Source organism: Canis lupus, chromosome 17 (assembly GCF_048164855.1).
Source record: "Canis lupus baileyi chromosome 17, mCanLup2.hap1, whole genome shotgun sequence".
NCBI lineage: Eukaryota > Metazoa > Chordata > Mammalia > Carnivora > Canidae > Canis > Canis lupus.
Genome location: NC_132854.1, coordinates 10,584,854 through 10,605,800, shown reverse-complemented (window position 1 = coordinate 10,605,800; position 20,947 = coordinate 10,584,854). Strand labels below are relative to the sequence as shown.

Here is a 20,947-nt window from a genome sequence, read left to right as displayed (position 1 = left end):
AAAGGGTTTAGAAATGACCATCAACTCAAGAGTAAATTCTTTTACAAAGTCAATATTTATTTGATTTTCTTATGTACAAAAAGTAAACTCCAATGGAACATAAAACCAAATAAAATCCTTTTGGCTGCACTGACTTCAATTACCCATTATCCTAGACTCACAATTAATCCTATAAACAATAGATCGCACCACAATGTTAACGTTATACAGAAAGGATTCGGCTATTTTAAGAATGTTAAATACAGAAAAAAAAAGGATCATAAAGTAACCTGGGGTGTCAAAGGACTCAGAGATAATCACCCCATTAAAAGAAATCATTTAAAGAGCAAATCTCCAATCAAAAATATTGTATTTAGGGGCCTGGATGCACTTTTCCTTGGTTGATCCAGCATAAGAGGCTGAGGAACTTTGTAATCACTTTGCATTTTTATTTTCCAGAGCATGTGGTGTGTGAAACAAATATAGCTGAGTCCTGGGGTCCCTACACTGTGAGTTCCAAGCAGGATTTTACAGGGTTACCGTTATTCCCACAGGAGTCTGGCAGCAGGGAGTCAATTTGAATTGAATAGGGTACAGGTGTGTTGGGATCTACTCATAATATATCTGCCGACTTTATGGCAAAATGAACATACATACCCTGGGTAAGAAATGAACCCAATGATACCATCACACACGTGAAGATTTCTTTCATAAGCTGAATCATATAGTTTTATTCTTTTTGCTACACTTAGTTATTAAAAGGCTTTGAAAGATAAAAGAAACTCAACATCTCTATGTAACCACATCCCTGAAGCGATCTACTTTACATATTTGTTTTAAACCAGTTGGCTCCGTGGGCCCATTTCTCTGCCTGGTCCCTGCACACAGAGTTCTCTAGGAAGCAGGCAATGGTTTCATTAGAGTGACTGAAGACAGACATTGACTTGTTCTGACTTCTAAATATCTTGTGCATATTTTTAAGAATAACATGAGAAAAAGAACATACTTTTAAAAATTCGGAATCTGTAGTTTGTAAAACCACTATTATTTTAGTTATGAGCTCAGTGCTGACCTTTGCAGATCAATCATAAATAATAAATTTTCCCGAGGGAAGTATTTCTAGTGGAAGTGGGAAAAACATGAACTAAAGCTATAGCTTCTGTACCATAAATATCAGCCACTTTAGGCTTAGCACTCTTTCAGGGGGTGGTAATACTGCAGAAGAGCATATAGGAATACACACCTTAGTTTCCATAGACAGGATATATGAAATGTCTGAAAGATCTACATCTGGTATCGGGTAATATTACAAATACTGCCATGACGCACATTTCTCAAACACAGATTAACAACCCCTCATGTGTACAACTGCGACAGATCAAGTTTTACGCCTTCCTATGGCAGGACAAAAATCCACTTAAAAAAAATCTTGTGACAAGGTGGCCTTAAATGACGTCTCAAGTACGGACGGCTCACCAGTGGATGTGAGACCGTAGGAAAAAATGTGGGAAAGCAGCGTTCCCCGTTAGACCTCGCTCTGCGCCGAGTCCACCTAAATATCCAGGAGGTCATCGCCACTTTCGTCGCTTTCCACTGTCAGCTGCCGCGTCCACCACTTCTTAACCTCTGAACCACACGACGCCGTGTCGGTCATGGGGTTCATTTTGCACACTACGGATTTCATTGTTGTGCGCCCTGCAAATCGTAAGTTGACCGAAGACACTGAGTGGCTTATTGGTTTTGGTGCTGTGGAATTGACAAGAGTCCTATGAGCATTGCGGAGCTGTTCACCCCTTTGCAAGCCATTCCTCAAAAGCTCTGATATTCCCAGCAGTAACAATTAGACAAGTCCTACTGCATGCGTCCTACCCATAGATGTTCGGTATGAAACCTTTCCAGCTCTTGGATCTTTATATTCACAAACTTTATATTCACAGACTTCAAAATTATGTTCACGGACAACTAGGGATGCCATTTGAAAAAAAGCTATTTGCCCGCTGCCACACTTTGAGATAATCACAAACACTTAACAACAACCACAACACAACAAAATCACTGAATGTTCCAATCCATAGAAGTGTCATAGAAATATGGGTGAGTAGGTGTTCATGGGTATATACAAAGAAAGAAAAAACAACAAAGTTAAAGGGCAGATGGTGTGAGCAATAATGAAGGGGGTCTAACTAACTTTAGAGGCAGACCTGAATTTGGAATCTGAGACCCAAACCCCGCAGAGTGTAGATGCGCCTAGGACGCCTGACTCAATGGAGAAAGGACTCGGGCACACACCTGAGGGCAGCCGCCACTGTCCGATCTTCCTCTGGGGCTTCCCGGGGTCCGCGGAGTCCTGCCGGCCGCCCCCCCTGTCCGACAGCGTGGGGCTGAGAAGCTGCTGCTGGCTGCTGGTCTGCGTGGGCGACAGGGCAGCGTGAGGCTCCTCCTGACCGCGGGGCGCCCCTCAACCCTCTGCACCTGTCCGCCCTCTCATTTTATTTTAAGAAAGCAAGAAAACGCCATCGGAAAACAAGTGGCAGAAACAGTATCAGAGCCACAGAGTCCACAAGGGGGAAGGGAGAAGAGAAATGGGTTCAGAGGGTCCAGGAAAGTGAGAGTCACCACTGCACACGGTGAGGAGAGGGGGCCCAGGTCTCCAGGTAGCACCTCCTCCTGGCATCCCTCCAGGATTCCTCCCCCCTCCCAGGGCCACTTCCTCCTTCATGGGCTTTTTCTTTTCTTTCTTTCTTTCTTTTTTTTTTTTTCTACCTAAAACCAGAGAGCTCTGCAATCATTGCTTTGCCAACCTCATCAGCCCTGCCTGGCTGGCTGTCCTGGTCTTACCCCGCTCTACCCATCTTCACGGCAGGCAGACAGGTGGCAGGGCCATTGTAGAAGCCTCTATGTCCCTCCTCCCTTTGGTGACTGTCCCAGCACAAGTTCCTGTTGTCGGTGGCAAGTGATTCCTATGTGTTGGGGAGCCAACCACATGAAATCCACCCCTAACTGGGCTGTGGAGCAAGAGGTCCCCTTGGAGCATCCCGCTGGGCTGTGGAGCCTCAGGCTTCATTATTTACCACTGACCCCTGACTGTGTCACTACACACCACGAAGGCTGATGCTGCCAGGGGGCTCATGTCAGAATGCTGATCAACTCCAGCTGGTCCACACTGCACCCTCATAAAGGGCAGGACCTCCTGCCAGCTGCTGGTCACAGCACAAGGCTCTCTGGGATGCCTGTGCCTCTCTCTGCATTTTTATGGACATGCACATTCAATCTGGAAATGGAAATAAGCTAAGTCCTAGTAAAAAGAAGGTCCTCAGGCTAATCTTCCTGAATTCCATATGCTCTTCCCAGCTATGGAAGGACAAATCCTTAATGAGTCTGACTATAAGGAGGTTAGTGGCCAATTACAAACACTTTCACTTCTACAGCAAGTCCCTATGACTTGGTAGAAGAAAGCATTTAGGGCAGAGCTTCAAGCAAACCATGTTCTTCATTAGTACTGGACTCTGATTAAACCGTAGAGATGCAGTGTTAACTCTTTAGACAAACCCCCACAGAACTAGTGAGTTCAGGGCATTCACTTTTTTTTAGTATTCATACAACTCGGAATCAGAATCTTTTGAAATAACCCCAAAAGATTCCAAGTTGCAAAGATCCGAACATAGTCTGGATCAACATGTTCCAATTTTTTTAAGCTAAAAACTTCCAATTAGAAATACTGGCACCTTGGTTGAAATGGCTGTGTGAACAGTACCAATTTATTTTTTATTTTTAAAAATGCATGTACTATCCTTGGAGGAAGGACACCTCATACCCATACCTCAGGTTGCATATTATTATCCTGACTGTTAGCGTTCATGTCCTCACTGGGCTGGGTGGTCTCGATACTGGGAGGATTCAGGAAGCGGCTCAGCTCCTGCTGTTGGCTCTCCCTCAGGCTGTGGATGATGCTGCAGGACTGCTGCTGTTTCTATGGAAATATGATTATTCTCTGGGTAACAGAAAAATAAGCCCAATGTGCTCCTGTCCCCCACCGTTCAAATCATATTTTCTTTTCTCCTCTCCACAGCACCTGTATGCTTGGTGACCTCTTAGGAGCTTCCAAATAAGGATGCTTAACTAATTTCCCTAGTAAGTATCACACTGCTACTAAGGAGGGCCTAGAGACTTCCCAACCCATAGCATTTGCCTAACAAAGGGAATAAGTAGGTCCATTGATACAGCTTGTATTGTATTTAAAATAGAATTTTTAAACTGATAATGTAGGTATTCTATTTTTTCCCTTCTTATTTTGCTCTGTGTTCATTAAGCCAACATGGATCTCCATTTTACTCTGGGTTGTTGAAGGCAGAGAGCCTTGGGTGGATGAGTAGAACTCGTGCTCTTGCCTTTGGTTCTTGGATAGGAGCAGGCCAATCTGTCTTGTGACAGAGCATATACTCAGGAGCACGGTCTGGTGCTGATTCAGCAAATCCAGGCCTCTTGGGGCCTGTCGGGGGCAGGCTGGATCCCCAGAGCGAGCAGGGCTATGATGGGTCAGCTGTGGCTATTGCCTTGCTATAGGAGTTTGGGCTGTTTTGTTTCTCTGGGGACTTTCTCTCCTCCAATAGAAAGACATGTTTCTGCAGCTGATGTTCTGAGAAACAGGATTTTAAGAATCTGTTAAATATAAATATTTAGTGATTAATTTGATTTTTTCCTCTTGTGTGAAGCATAAGTCAAAAACATTCATAAAAGGAATTATCTAGTAGAAGTGCCTATTGTAAACACAGCCTATGCCAACATACTACATGTTCATTGATTTATGAGTCAGAGAATCTTATAAACTTATAGTTCTAATGGCAGCAGACAGATCATTAACCTCCCAGGAGAGGTGGCCTTTGGTAAAGACCAAACAACATTATCAACAGTATGGTAGAATTTTTATGAACAATTTAAAAGTACTTCTGTAAATTCAGTTGCCACTCAATATGTGGCATTTTGAACAGTTGAGTTTGATAAATGGAGATCACAAATATTTTAATATCAAGAGACTGCTTTTTTTTTTTTTTGAGAGAGAGAGAGAATGAGAGAGAGAGAGTGCATGAGAGAGAAGAGAGAGCATCTTAAGCAGGCTCCATGCCCAATGCAGAGCCCAACATGGGGCTCTCTCACAATCCTGACCTGAGCTGAAATCAAGTCGATGCTTAACTGACTGAGCCACCCAGGTGCTCCTCAACAAAGTGCTTTTAAAACATTTTAAACATTTATAACAAAGTGCTTACTATAAAAATGTGATTCAATGGGAACATCTATGGACTCTGCTCAAGAGGGCACATCTGGGTCTGGCTGGAGCTAAGGTTTCAATCATATGGCCATCAGAGGGATGAAGCTGATGGAGTTGAAGGGCCACAAGTTTAATCACAGGAGGGATCACATTCCATTGCTCATGATGCTCTTTCTTTCTTTCTTTCTTTCTTTCTTTCTTTCTTTCTTTCTTTCTTTCTTTCTTTCTTTCTTTCTTTCTTTCTTTCAAGATTTTATTTATTTGGGGGGGGGAGAGACAGAAATGAGTAGACAGGAGGGGCAGAGGGAAAGGGAGAAAGAATCTCAAGCAGACTCCCTGCTGAGCAGGGAGCCTGATGCCGCATTGAGCCCAGGACCCAAAGATCATGACCTGAGGTGATGGCTGATGCTTAACTGACTGAGCCACCTGGGCACCCCCATGAAGCTCTTCTCTTTTGTTCCTCTTCCTTCTTTTCCTTTGAGAGGAGGAAATAAAAACCCAGACATTTGCAGTTCACTCACAGCTCTAATGCGCTTTAAGCACTTCTTCAGCCACATGCGGATGGTCTGCTTGGCCACCTCCTCCTCGATGGTGTACTCCAGCTGCTCCCTGGCCAGCAGCTCCTCCAACTGCAAACTCTTCCGGATGTCAACTGACCGGTAAGAGAGCATGCTGGTGGCGGGGACAGAAAAGTATTCCAGGTCTGACTCAGCTGGAGTTCTGGGCAGCAGAGATCTCAAACTCCAGACAGGACATCACTCAGTCCAACCAAGGTAGTGTCCCTATGCCACTGGACTAGTTGAGGGACCTGGGCTAGTTATGTCACCTCCTCTGTAAGATGTGGATAGTCACGGTACCCACCTTATTAAGTGATTGAGCTAATACTTGTGAGGTGCATACAACAGTAAGTGCCATGTAAGTGTCTGTAAAACAAAAGATCCAGGCAGGGCCCTGATCTACATTCTCAGCTGCTTAAGGCTCTGGAACTTTCCCCATAGAAGGAAGAGTGCTCTCTCTATACTTTTGTCAGGTTCAGTTCTAATTGGGGATGGTTAGTATGCTTGGCCAAAGGTCATGTTTCCTGCTCCTTCCCCTCCCCACATTTCCCTCTCCACTGATCTCATAATTCTGGCGGATGTGAAGTCAGGGTACAATATTCACTCCCATTCTGACCTTGGCATAGCAGGTGTAGTCAGTGGCAAATAAAACCAACACAGCCGATGGGTTTGCCTCCTCAGGGCCCTGGGGTAATAAGATACTCTTTCTGTATCTGGGTTGAGAGGTCCACAGTTAAAGGAGAATGCAGCCCTTTCTGTGGCTCTGTGCTCCCTGCTGCCCCCATGGGACCCCAGGTTAGCACTCAGCCCCTGCCTGCCCCGTCTGTGAGCCCAGTACTACCTCCACAGCCTATATCCTGGCATAGAGGTGCTGGGGGGTGCTCCCCATGCAGCACTGGTAGTTGACCTTCTCTTCTTTGCCAAGGCTCTTCTCACTATGGAGGAAGGAAATGTGTTGGCTCTTCCTCTTGTCCCTGCCTCATCCAGAATCTCATTATTGCTGAATTGTTTCTATCATTCACTGAGCAATAGGGACAGGGAGGGGCAACCAGTGCCCCCGTTGGCTTTAGCCCAGGTCCATTTTATTAAGATGTTTCACTGGGTTCTAGAGAGGCTGAGGGATAACTGCTAAGGACGGCTGTTTGTCTAGGTGCTTCACTTTCAGCCCCCCAATTTTTGTCACCAGGAGGAATGACTTGGTGACATTCTGCTAGAGATGGCATCCTTTGCTAATCATACATATTTTATGCCTCTTCCTTTTCTGCACTTTAGCCTGCTCCTGGAAGAAGTGAATAGTGGGAAGGAAAACAATTAACTTGAGAGAACATCTCCCAGGTCCTTCCTGTTCTGATCGCTTTTCAAATTTCAGTCACAAGTGTATTTCTGTATACTTGAGTGCTTCTGAATGTGTGCCACTGTACCAACACTGAACCTGTCAAGTACCTGCAACCTGACGGAAACAGGTACCGCTAGAGAAGGGCCTTGACTTCTCCTGAGGACAGACCTCTCTGAGAGCCTACGGGACTTTTCACAGAAGAACGTTTAAAATGCATAAAATAAAATATGCATTATTACAAAGGAAACCAATTGTATTGAGGTATACAGTTTTCATATTATTTTCTTTATAAAGGTGATGATAGAATGGGCAAAGAGGATGATATATATATATATATATATATATATATTATATCACACACAATAGTTCTCAGCCATAAAAAAATAATGAGGTCTTGCTATTTGTGACAACACGGATGAACCTAGAGGGTATTATGCTAAGTGAAATAAACCAGACAGAGAAAGACAAATACCATATGATTTCACTGACATGTGGAACCTAAAAAAAAAAATAAATAAAGCAGAGACAGACACAGAGAATAAACTGGTGGTTATCAGAGGGGAGGATGGTGGGGAGATGGGCAAAATGGGTGAAGTGGAGGGGGAGGTACAGGCTTCCAGGTTTGGAATGAGTAAGTCAGAGGGATGAAAAGTATAACATAAGAAATACAGCCAATGATGCTGCAATAGTGTTGTTTGGTAACTCATGTTATCTATTCTTGTGGAGATCATAGCATAATATAGGGAGCTGTTGAGTCACTGTGTTGTACACCTGAAACTAATGTAATATTGTGTGTCAACTCTACTTCAATAAAAGAAAATTAATTTTAGAAAAAATTTAAAAAGATGATGACATAGTAACATAAATGCTTCTTTATTGTTGCATTAAATAATAACATCTAGTAGCTCAAATGACCACTATAACTTAGAAGTACTGGTAAGTATAGAGGATATTTAAATTACCAGCCACATCAGTGATGGGCTCTGAAAATATCCGTGATTTCTGTTGGTGACAAAGATGCACGTATTGTTAATACCACTGTGGTTTGCTACTCGCATTCATCACTGTAGAAAATGCAATATTTCAGAGAGTGATTTATGAAAATAAAGATGTAACTGTTTCCAAGTCCACAGGCCTCTGGATTTGATCCACGGATTCCTGTTTAAACAGCTGCTATGGACTGAATTGTTTTCCTCCTAAAAACTAGATGTTGGGGTCATAACCCCCAGTACCTCAAAATGTGTTCTTATTCGGAAATAGGTCACTGCAGATGTGATTAGTTGAGATGAGGTCATATCAGAACGGGGTGGGTCCCTAATCCAATATGAATAGTGTCCTTCTAAAAGAAGATCTGGACACACACACACACACACACGCACACATGCGCACATGCATACACAAACACACATGCACGCACACGGGGAGACTGACACGTGAAGATGAAGGCAGAGATGGGGGGATGTTTCTATAAAGATCACCAGCAAAACCCCAGAGGCTGGAACGGATTCCCCCTCCCAGCCTCAGAAGGAACCAGTCCTGCCCACCCTTTGAATTCAAACTTCCAGCCTCCAGGACTATGAGACGGTAAACTTGTTTAAACCACTTAGTTTATAGTATTTTGTTGCTTTTGTCCTGACTAGGTGCCCACTGAATGGAAAATGTGGTTTGCCACCCAAGCAGGGGCAACCATCACAGAGAGAGGCCCCATGAGTAGGAAGACTGGACGTTAGCCCCAGCTGGACCACTGAGGCTGTGTCACTGAGTGGGTCTCTTGACTCTGCCGGGCCAGCTCCTTCCTCACAAAACAAGGGGTGGCCACGCTCCCTGAGGGCCCCCTAACTGCCCCCCACCTCTTCCTGTCAGCAGCTCCCCAGTCAGTAAGGGAGACTCCTCCTGGGGATGTCAGGCCGCTGCTTCTCCCCGGCTCCTGTGTGAGGCCTGCACCCAGACACCGTCCTTATGAGACAGCGACAAAGGCCACTGGAGCCCGAGCAGTGAGACGGCACCACCTAACCTCAGTGGATGTGGCGGCTGGCAACAAACCTCCTGGCGGGTGCTACTTCGCAAGGCCCTGCACATGGCCGCAGCCTCAGGCTCTGGACGCAATGGGCTCTGGGACACACAGTTGGGAAAACCCCCTCATACCTGAGCACGTCATGGAAAGTGACATCGCCGCCATTATGCAGCCTCTCCATTTCATAGCACATGTGCTTAAACAGGAGCTTGTCTTTGTCTAGATCCACCTCCAGCCTCCCCCGCAGCAGCCTCAGCAGGAACTTTACCCGGAATGTTGGAATCACCCCCTGCGAGGCAGAGCACAGTGACTGGTAAATCATCTTGAGGCCATAACGACTGGCTTGGGATTCTGTTTTCACAGAAAAAAAAAAAAAAACCCACCCAAACCTGAAACATCAGATCTTTTTCTCAAAAGGTAGCATAATTAGCACTGGGCAGCAAGGAAGTTGTTCGCCTCCCTGGAGCCTGGGTGTGGTGTGGGCACTGAGAGCATCACACATGGAAGGCTGAGCACACTTGCATTTTCTGCTGGTGTTTCTCTGGCTCTGTGGGACCTCATAACCTGGCAGTACTGGGAGCCTAGGAGGGTACAGAGCAGGCCCTCTGCCTCCCTGGCCTCAACCCTCGCTTTACCAGGCTACTCTCCTCCTGGCCTGTTTCACTGACTCAGCCCCTGCTCATCAATTTCTCTAAAACACATGCTGAGTGGGCTGGTAATGCGTTACCACAAAAAGTAGAACATTCACATGTACGGGATCCTCCTCTTCACTTAGCCTGGATGCTACAAACTTCTAAATGTTCATGATAAGTGGTTCTTCTAGGGAATGATCACTCCCGTTTCAGCTCTTCTCCACGATCAGAACAATTACACACAAGAGAATCTGCTCAGAGCAGCCCCAGGTTCTGAAAATCAAATACACGTTGCTCCCTTATGGGCAACACCACCTAGCATCTTTGAATGAAGGCCCCGGGCAAGAGGCAGGCACAGGAGCAACCCATGAATTCCTGTCACTTACTAACTTCTTAACATGTGACCGCTGTGGTGCTGTCTACTATTGACATGTACGTCCAAGGAAAGCCGGTTCCTACAGGCAGCAGTCTTGGAGATGCAGGTGGATCGAAATGGGAAGAGCTAGGCCAAAGGCCACATGTGTAGGTCACTGTCTCAGAGAAAGCCCCCAGGGACTGGTGCCTGGGAAAGTGGGGTGTGTTAGGGAGAGGGGGACAGAGGGAGTGGGGAAAGCCAGGCATTACTGTGCTGGCCTAGCTCGGCATGCCCCTTTCCTCAGCCTGTTCTGGCTGCTTGGTCTTCATGCCCTCTGTGAACTCTTCCTATAGCTATTTTTGGATCTTCCCCCCAGATTTCTCCACAGCAGAACTTGCCTTGTTTTTCAGATGTGGGGTCTATCAGTACCTCCTCAGCCAGACCATCAGGGCCACCCCACCAAACTAGCCTGCCCCCCAAGGTCCAATGAGTCTCTACCATATTGCCTTCTGCAAAGTACTTATAGCATCTTGAGATAGTAATCATTATTATAATTATTATTTGATTTTTTTTATTAGAACAGAGGCTCAGTGAGTATGGGGGCCTTTCCATTGTGCTCATCACTCTATCCCCAGCACCCAGAACTGGGCCTGAGTGTTTGCTAGGATGAAGAAGGATCAAGAAGAGGAGCAGCAGAAGAAGGTGCTGGAGCTTTGGCTAATTCTAGGAAATCTTGGGTAAGCTGTAGGATGAAAGCATTCAAATAATAAGTCCAAAATAATGAAAAATCATAACTTTCAGAAACCTCTAAATAACTCCTTTGCACTTGTAATCAGGCTTGCTTTTTGGTGGCTGCCTGTGGCTTTGTGTTATACCATTGCTCTGGTGATGTGAATTTCACTCCTCCTGCCCCCAGCCCAGGGCTGGTTTCTTCAGAGCTCCTTGGTTTCCTTTCCTTGGTGACTTTAAGAATGTCCAAAGAAAAGGACATCCATGGTTGGACAGGACACAAGGGCAACCATTCTGTCCCTTTCTCCTCCCAGCATATTCTGCTGAACGGCCAATGGTGGCTTTCTACAATTCACCCATGGCTGTTCCAAATTCAGTAGATGTCCACTGGTGACCAAAAGCCTGCTTAAATATCTGAGGGAGGGCAATGAGTCTCTTTGGGAGGGTGGGCATGAGGCAGCAGCCCCCTTTCCTACCTCTCGTTTATCATCCACCATATTCCATATGATTTGAAAGTGGCGGAGATCATTGTAACTTAGGAGCTGGTCCTCCTCCGTGGAATAAAACAAGGAGAAATTCTCCACAATGATGGCTAAGAAAAGAAAAAAGAAAAATGGAGAATTTAGATAATTATGCTAATCTGTCATTTTTTAGAAAAAATAAAATATCTATTATAAACAATGGATTTTATCACCTATATTATAAGCCAAATTTTTAAAGTGCTTTTAGTGTGTTTTCCAAGTTGGCATATCTTACATTTGGACTAAGCTATTTATCCAGCTCCTGCCTTTCCAAAACATGAGGGTCATGGGCATAAACAGACATTCTGTGTGTAGAGATATCCATGCCAGCTGGCTTTCACTCCTAGTTGACAGTTCCAAGGCAGTTTTTAAAGGTCAGATTGGGTTCTGGGTGGCCCCACACCTGGGTGAACACTGTGTATCTTTCAAAAACACAACTGTGATCTTTTGAGGCCATAAAGGTAGCCCTCCCTGAGATTTGTTCAACTCAATCCGTGTGAAGAGCTCTTTCGAAATTAATGATCATAATTAATAGGACAACTCTTGAAATTGCAATCAACTGTCATTTACATGCCTTTCAAAGGTCTTTTCAGCTTCTGGATTGAGAGGCAACAATTTATAATTAATGCCGTGAAACACCCACCCCAAGCAATCTGGGGTAATTACTTGCAAATTGTACATAATTATCTAAGTACCTGAGCTTAAGGATATTAAAACATATTTAGCAAACGTCACTTACCTACAAGCAGATTTAGCATGATGTAGGCAATGATGACATAAAATGAACAGAAATACATAAGCGCCCCGGCATAATTTCCACAGTCTGTTGCCCAGTATGTGAATTCATCTGGTGTGCAAAAGGGAGGCTGGACCTACAGGGTCATGAGGAAGGGGCAGCAGGGGTAAGAGTGAACAATACAAATTTCTGTGTGCCCACTGTAGTTAGTGAACTATTCCTCTGCATAGAAAACAGAATTTCAGTGTAGTCTCTCAGAAGCCACATACATCGAGGACACCATCCATGGCAAAAATCAAAGAGAATATTTCATTTATTCTATACTCCCAACCCTGTGGAATCCCAGGTTCATTGCCATTTTAGAAGCATAATGAAAATGAACCGGTTTCTTGCAAGAGACATTCTTTCAGCCACCTCTCCTAGTCTTAAGTGACTAGTCAGACTATGGTGAGTAGTCGCTCTAATGGGAACTACAGAAAGTCAATAAGGCATTTACAAATCTTCTCCAACCTAACTAATGGGTTAAGATTTATGAAGATTTGTTATATGCAGCACAGTCACATTCGAATTGTGTAAGAAGAAACCAGTAATCCCCCTTCCTGGGACACCTTTATGGGACATTACAGAAGAGCATATAAGGCTCAGGTTATCAAAAGCCTCCCCATCTTCAGGGGCCCCAATAAAATGCCAACACTTTTCAGAGACCTGGTTTCTTTCAGCCAGAGAGACTAGCTCTTTCTTCTACATTCCCATAGCACTCTGCTTGTTCTTTATTTAGAATTTATTTAATTCTGCCTTATATTATATCTGATTTGGTAAATTCGTGCATAGGGTTCTTTAGCTCCTACTATGTGCTAGATTTCTACCCAGTGTTAGAGACAGACAAGTCTAAGCAAGACATACTCTGTGGCTCCTTCATGTTGCTGACAGTCTAGAGCTCTACAGGAGCCATGGCCTGCAGGTGGCTATTAAAATGTAAATGTCTGTTAATGAACACCAAACACTGTTAGATAAAATTTAGAATTCAGTTGCTCAGTGTACTAGTCACATTTCAAATGCTCAGTAACCACATATGGCTATTGAATTGGACAGAGCAGATTGTCAGCATTGCAGACATTGTTTTTGGACAGCATTGTTCTTGAGGTTGTGAAAATGGAAACAGAGATGAAATAATCAAGCCAGTAACTCACTACAGTTGGGCTATACACTACAAAGGAGAAATACGGAGTGCTGTAGCAACATATCACTGCAGTCTTAGTGTGAGGCGGGACTCCTGATGGAGCCTATGTTGTAAGGGAGATGGGGTGGGGGCATAGTGAGGAGACGAGGGGAACCTAAGGGAGGGTGTAGCTCAGAGCCTGGCTCTAACCTCCTTGAGAATGCCCTGGAATCACGGGAGACCTAGCATCTGGCATATGGCCCAGGATAAACCAGGTGCTCAGTGAATATCTATTGAATAAGTTCAGGTAAAGAAGCAGGGGACACCTGGTTGTACTTGACTGCCAAAATGTTAAAGGTGGGAGGGAAAGACCAATGCCCACATAATGTATATCCGCCAAATGGAACTGCAGTAGCTCAAGCTGGGTTCACTGGATATTCTTCCTGCATATGGCCATACTCCGTAATGCAAAAGAATGCAGTTTTATGAACTAAACAGCCAGGATATGTATTTTGTACACAAAGTCTTGATGCTAACAAGGATGACGCTGCTAATATTGCATTGCAAGGAGTTTCATTCAGTTCTAAGTTGAGGCACTGTTAGTGATGAAAAGAAAAGTTTACCATACAGTCATGCATAATCTTATTCCAGTCTTCGCCTGTGACAATTCGGAACAGTACGGTGATGGCTTTGCCAGCTGAAGAAAAGTTGGCATGCCTAATTAAGGAAGAAAAACCAGAATGTGGGTAATATAGTTTGTCAAGAAGTAGTAAGGTGTCACCACTAAAACAGGTAGCTTTTGGAGAAAATTTGGCTGCTAGGTTACCATGTCTAAAGGCTATACCTTCTTAATTTGTTATTCATACTTGCCCTCAAGCATAGCTGTCTGAATAACCCAAGCCTAGCATGATGCCACCAATTTATGGCCATGCATCTTGAATGACTGAGGGTTTTAGCTTTGACAAGTAAGAGTGATTCCTTCTTTCACATGGAGTTTGCTATAAAAAATAGAGCTGCCATGAATCAATTAAGTCATCTCTGGAACAAGACACATTTGTATTTAATTTGTTGTGTAATTACTTTCTCAAAAATTTTTGTAATTTTTTATTTTTTATCTTTTTAAAAATATTTTATTTATTTATTCATGAGAGACACACACAGAGAGAGAGGCAGAGACACAAGCAGAGAGAGAAGCAGGTTCCATGCAGGGAGCCTGATGTGGGACTTGATCCTGGGACTCTAGGATCATTCCCTGGGCCAAAGGCCAGCATTCAACCACTGAGCCACCCAGGCAACCCTGTTATTACTTTTTTAAAAAAGACTTTTGCTTCCAAATTTTATCTTAAAATTTAAGATAATCTTTGAAAAATGTTTTTCATATATAGTAACCATTTTGGGAGTTATAACTTCCCATGTTTTATTTAAAAAAAAAAAAACAAAGGAGAACCCAAAGTCATCTTAAAGTGTAATTAAATAAAGAATATATTGTTTTTTGGCAGTAGATGGATAGAAATTCACCAGGATATTTAAAAGTGGTTATTCCTGCATGATGGTAGATTTGGAATTATGGATTCATGTTTCATTATGGGAATATTATGGAAATAGTTTTCTAAAGTCAATATGTAGTCTGTTTTTAGTTAGAAAAATATCATTTAAAACTTGGACATTTTATTTCATTTCAGTTTCCAACTGATCACTTCCCCTTTCCATCTTTAATAGGCAAAAGCCATTCGGATTTTTATTCATGATTTCATGACTAAAAAAGTTTGCTTGACAATGAATAAAAAGATAAATGTACACCTACCTGTTAATGTTCTCTCCATATTTCACAGTACCAAATAAAACAACTCCAGCAAAAGCATAACACAAGAGCAAAAGGAACATCCCTACTATGATGAAGAAGCTTTTATACATGCTGACAACCACTGTCAGGAGGAGCATCTTTAGCGTTACCTATATGGAGATGAAAGTGGAGAGGAGAAAATAAATATTTGTTTTGTTAACCAGGGAAGTGAATGACAAGTATGCAGATTGGTACAAGATAGTTTGCACCCTCATTTGACAACTGCTTTAAAGGGGATTAAATCTATTATTCAAAAAAGACATTAGAGAGAAATTTAACTTGTATTTCAAACTATTCAGCCCTTTTAGCCAAAATAAAAGCCTAAAATTCTGTTTTCTCTTGCTGCCTTAGTCTCTATAAGGAGAGCTGTACACTTTTGGCCTGTACCACCAAGTAGACTCAGGATTCTTCCACAGACAGATGTTTACCAAAACAAGCCTAAACCATGACAAAATACTAAATAGTATCAAACGTTGAATGTACTGAATATGCGCATTTATGAAATGTATATGAAATAATATCAGTCATGAAAAAGGGAGCAACTTTAAGAAACGAAAAAAATATGCAGAGTGTATGCATGAACAAAAAAAGAATATAAAGAAATCTGGGATCACAGAATCATGAAGCTTCATTAAAGATTATTTTTCTTTGGAGCAAAGGAACTTTACTACAAATAACAACAATGAAAATAAAGAAGTGTTAAGAAAGACCATTGTTTTTGCTTTTATGCCCGATGTTATCTTATTTGATGATTGAGTTCAGTTAGCAAGTATGAAGAATAAATAAAACAACATAAATGTCAGGAAACATATTACAAGATAACTAAGCTACCGGATTCCTTTTAATATTTAATATTTGCTCATTTGGACTTTGGATGACCAGCAATTTGTTAACTTCCACCCTGAAAACCCAGAAGGACAGCTGGTCAATTGGGCATCGCTCCTTTCTTCTGTACAGGTGTAAGCTTTGATAGTATCCTTCACGACGTACTCACATGCTTTCCACAGATAGAGAAAAACCGGAAGACAATCACGCAGGCACCCATCATGTAGGTATATGCGTTCTGAAATTTAAACAGAAGAGAGCCGCTCATAATGTGCACAGAAGATCTTGTTACAGTTCCACTTTTCATTTTAAGTCTTCTGTGAAGTCTACTGAGTAATTAGTTTAATAAAATGTGAAAATTCTTATAAGAAATTTATCTTTAAAAGGTGCTGAAAAGGTCACTGCCAAAACTCATGAATAAATATTAGCTATAAAATCAAATCTTAAATGAAACTTCACTCCTTGTTTTGCTCAGCTGAATTCTGTATTTTAAAACTTATTTTACATAAAAATAGTGACCGGCTCCTTTGAGGAGCAAGAAAAACTCAGGGTAACAATGCAACACGAGGAAGTCAAGTGAGACAGGAAATGCAGGAATCCTGGCCAAGAAGGAGGTCTGGTGTTGGAAGAGATGGAGGGAGGCCAGTTTCCCCCTCTCTGAAGAAGGACTGCAGAGACTCTGGAGACCAGCTGGCCACATTCCTGTAAGCTGACTTCAGAAATGTCTATCCCACCCAGAAACACATCCAGCTCATTCTTCAAGGGTGTGATCAGCAGCAAGAGATGACTGGGTGAGTTTTATGACTAAGAAAGCTTCATCTCAGAAACAGAGATCCTAGCAGCTAGAACTGCAATAACAACTGTGGCATTAAACTCGTGCCAAAGCATGATTTTTCACGAGGAGCCTTGCCTCGCCAAATGACAATAGTCACATATGGGCCCCCAGGAAGGGGTCTGGTGATATCCTTGAGGTACAGGGAAATGAATGTGTCTGCACAGAAATAACTTGGGATAGGAGCAAGGACTGCATCTGCCTTCACAATAGACCCCTGCAAAATAGAGTGGAGGTCGAGCGTCCTTCCAGGACTGGGGGTTCTTGGAGGGGAACATCAGCAGTCAGGCAGTAGAGGCAAGTTGATTTTTTCAGTGTGAAATGTCCTCTCTGTGACATCCGGAATTAGGAAGCCTGCTCTACTCTTCTGCTTGGACTAAGTAGCTTTTGACTCCATTTGTCTAGAGAAAGATAAGAAACATGGACCTTGCAGTTTCTTTCTGCATTAGTTCCAATCTGTTATAGATGACTTCTCACTTTGCATTCTGGAAATGACGACCCCCCAGTAGTTTCTAGGAGCATGATCCCCATCCTTTGCCTGGTGCTGAGAGGTCCCATCCAGATTTTGTTCCATGTCCCCCTCTGTCCTTCTACTCCAGAACTGTTTCCTTCCTGCAGCGTTCCATCACAGGGACAGCTGCCGACATGTCCCTCCTCCTACAGACTAAACCAAGCCATCACTTCCACAGGGACCCTTTCCAGGACCTCTCTGATGAGCCACCTTCCACTATTTCATGTCATTGTAGGAATGTGTGTCTCTCTGCCTCATTCTGGCTGTAACCCTCATTGTTGTGGGAGCACTCCATGAATGCCTGCCTGCAGCAGTCTCAAATTCTCCTCAACCTCTTGGATCAAGATTAAATATTCTGGCTTACACTTTAAAATAAGACAAAACACCAACTTTCCAGGCTGTGATGTCCATGAGAGTGGTGAATGCCTTTGTTTGGTTCATTGTATTCTTCTCAATTCCCAGCATGATGACTTACACATCTTTAGTGCTCAAAACCATTTGTTGTGGAAGAAAATGGATGAGGGTGACTGAGAGCCCACCTAGGCTTGGCACAGCCCCTGATGCTGAAGGTGACAGTTATTTTAGGAAGGACATTCAACGCCTACCTGCCTGAGCATGGCAATTTCATACTGAAGCCCTCTGTGATGTGTAAATGGGTTCTCTGTGTGATGGATCTTTTCCGGCATGACTCTAACATTGGAGAGGATCGAAGGATGGATAGAAGAGTGCAGGGAGATCTGATAATATTACTTTTGTCTGTGATCAAAGAAGATTAACCAAAAAAGGGAAGGTACTTATAATAACATACCATGGGTTTGTGTACTCTTTACAGTTAGAAGAACTTCATATGATCTCTATGATGCCCATATGGAATGGACAGATTATGAAGTTATATCCCCCAGTTCAGAGCAGGGAACAAAGGATCACCAAAGATAAATAACTCAATCAAGACTGGAAAATGGTGGAGCCCAGAGTAGGGGCCTCTAGAATTGTGTTGTCCAGTATGGCAGCCACCAGCCACCTGTGATTACTGAACACTTGGAATGTGGTGAGTCTAAATTAAGATGTGCTGTAAATGTAAAATACACAAAGATTTAGTACCAATAAAAATATAAATTCCTTAATAATTTTTATATTGGTGACATGCTAAAATGATAATATTGTGGCTATGGTAGGATAAAATACATTACTAAGTTAATATCATCTGTTCCTTTTTTAGTTTTTTTTTTTTGTATTTTTTTTATTGGAGTTCAATTTGCCAACATATAGCATAACACCCAGTGCTCATCCTGTCAAGCGCCCCCTTCAGTGCCCGTCACCCAGTCACCCCATCCCCCTGCCCACCGCCCTTTCCACTACCCCTTGTTGCCTTGTTGGTTTCCCAGAGTTAGGTGTCTGTCATGTTCTTTCACCCTCACTGATATTTCCCACTCATTTTCTCTCCTTTCCCCTTTACTCCCTTACACTATTTATATTCCCCAAATGAATGAGACCATATAATGTTTGTCCTTCTCCAATTTCCTTTTTTAGTTTTTTAATTCAGCTCCTAGAAAATTTGAAATTACACCCGTGGCCACATTTTGTTCTAACTGGACAACAGAGTTCATTTTAAGCAAACTGGTGAAAACTCAGACACTGGGAATGACAGGCTTTAGAGAAATGACAGCTGGACATCTAGTAGGAAATAAGGCAGCAAAAGTGCCTGAGAATCCCACTGTGAAATACTACTGACTATAACGGAGTGACATGAATGCTACACTTCAGTTCAGAAAATTGGGTTTGAGTCTTCAGCTACCTGCTTGTATGTGAAGTTAGGCAGGTTTTAGCCTCTGTTTCCATTGTTCTTTCTCTTATTTTTATCCTTTGGAAAAATGAGAATTAAACTAGAGATCTTTAAGGTTCTGATTCACATACTCTAGGACGCCAAGGGGCCAGATCTTGTCTGTGTGAAGACTGTGGGGGTACAGAAGCACAGCTGAGGGCCTGTCATGGTCAAGGCTGGATGTAGGGAAGTTAATCTGACACCTGAGGGTAGGCTGCATGCACTGAAATGAGTCTGGAAACAGGGTTACCTGAACCCAAGTTCTCAATTAAAATACACTCTAATTACATGCATACCAGGAGGGCAAAGTGAAGTACCACCCAGACCACACCAAGTGACGTCACCAGCAGGTCGTATCGGTTTCTTCTGCTTTGCCAGAAGCCGGCGGGCGACATGGCTATGATCTTCATTGTAACCTGGGGGAAGATATTGAAGGCAGTAAATAGAGGCTTAGTGTTTAGCATATATTTAAATGTGCAAACTCGAGGCATATTTTTTAAAGGATGTAGAACCCAAACGGAAGATTTTATTACCAAGGGATAGATACATAGATAGATACAGATCTAGAGATCTAGATCTAGATTGATCTATTTAAATTCTAAAGCTGGGGAGGTTACAAATCTATATTCTCCATGCTCTTTTCTCTTTGTTTTATGACTAGTTCTGTTGGCAGGATGTTTTTCTTCCTCAAGGAAAAGACCATAGATTTTGGGAAACATCAACCAGTACAGGGTGAAATAAAAATCTGCTTGTATCTCAAAGAAGATTACGCTGGAAAATGATATTATACAGACCGTATATTAAAATAATCTTGTCTGGGCTAACTCCCTCGGCCACTACATTGCAATTTGAGTTCCTGAATTACAGTGGTTTGTGTAGTTCAGTCAAAATATTTGAACTCACAAAACCAGACAGGCCAACATTCAGATACAATAATCAACAGCAGTTAGCAATTTCCGCAGTTAGAAAAAGCTGAAATAGCAAGTGAAATCTTTGTTCAAGTAAAGCACAACGGCCTACAAAGGGAACTGTCCTATGAGCATGCCAACCCTCGCCCCTAAAAAAGGTTTCAAAAACAACAGAACACAGAGCTGAAGGTGGGTGCCATCAACGGAGGACCCTGCTCTACTGTACGATGCCCACCACAGCCCCCAGAGCCAGCTGGCTCGTTACCATACCTCTAGAACAAAGATGAAGGTGAAAACAACTGACATGGTTGCCAAAGGGACAGTCACTGGGTCCTCCACGTCCCACTGGAAGAGAAACAGCACACTGGTCTTTGTCCGCACCCATCAGACACATCAGGACCTTCCCCTCTTTCTCTCATTAGAACATGACTATGAATTTTAATTTTTTACACTAAGGGACGTAGACTGTAAATGGATACGGCCCCTTGCGATGTTCTTGGAGGCCCCAATGAACAAACAAGTCCTTCCCACAGTTTTGGTGTGAAAGAATGTACCTTGACGGACAGCAGCACCGACTGGGCCAAAACAAGCAATGCGATTGTCCTCTTAAAGAACGGATGCTGGGTGATGTCATACATCTTAGCTCTAAAACCATCATTATCTGCAAAAGAGAGGTGGAGGCAAGGGCATTTTGGACATAGGTCACATTTACTTTCTTGTCTTTCATTTCCTTTAATGCTCATTTTAAAACTCATTACTTTTTTTTCCTCCTATAGTTCCATCTATTGTGTGGTGTTTTGCAGGAATGGCTGGTTCTGAATATTTAAAACAACGGGGCATGACGCCGTCCGTATTGGAAGGAGAACCGTATCATTCAATTTCTGTCATTTTAATACATTCCGCTCATAGGTTTAAAAGGCCA

General features: G+C 43.0%; 1 protein-coding gene across 6 annotated transcripts in view; it reads right to left on the bottom strand.

The window, feature by feature from the left end:
• Positions 1–36: 36 nt before the first annotated feature.
• NALCN (sodium leak channel, non-selective) overlaps positions 37–20,947 on the bottom strand; it is a 320,799-nt gene continuing 299,888 nt past the window's right edge. For 5 of the 6 annotated variants that reach the window (XM_072782467.1, XM_072782462.1, XM_072782465.1 and 2 more), the window contains 13 exons: positions 20,580–20,686; positions 20,296–20,370; positions 19,414–19,533; positions 16,122–16,190; positions 15,089–15,237; positions 13,908–14,001; positions 12,129–12,261; positions 11,345–11,460; positions 9,284–9,441; positions 5,767–5,917; positions 3,800–3,949; positions 2,269–2,386; positions 37–1,725 (listed from right to left, as the gene is read on the bottom strand). In XM_072782467.1, the coding sequence (XP_072638568.1) occupies positions 1,532–1,725; positions 2,269–2,386; positions 3,800–3,949; positions 5,767–5,917; positions 9,284–9,441; positions 11,345–11,460; positions 12,129–12,261; positions 13,908–14,001; positions 15,089–15,237; positions 16,122–16,190; positions 19,414–19,533; positions 20,296–20,370; positions 20,580–20,686 (1,634 nt within the window). In that variant the 3' untranslated portion in view covers positions 37–1,531. The remainder of the gene's footprint in view (positions 1,726–2,268; positions 2,387–3,799; positions 3,950–5,766; positions 5,918–9,283; positions 9,442–11,344; positions 11,461–12,128; positions 12,262–13,907; positions 14,002–15,088; positions 15,238–16,121; positions 16,191–19,413; positions 19,534–20,295; positions 20,371–20,579; positions 20,687–20,947) is intronic. The other variant, XM_072782463.1, reaches the window with a different exon arrangement.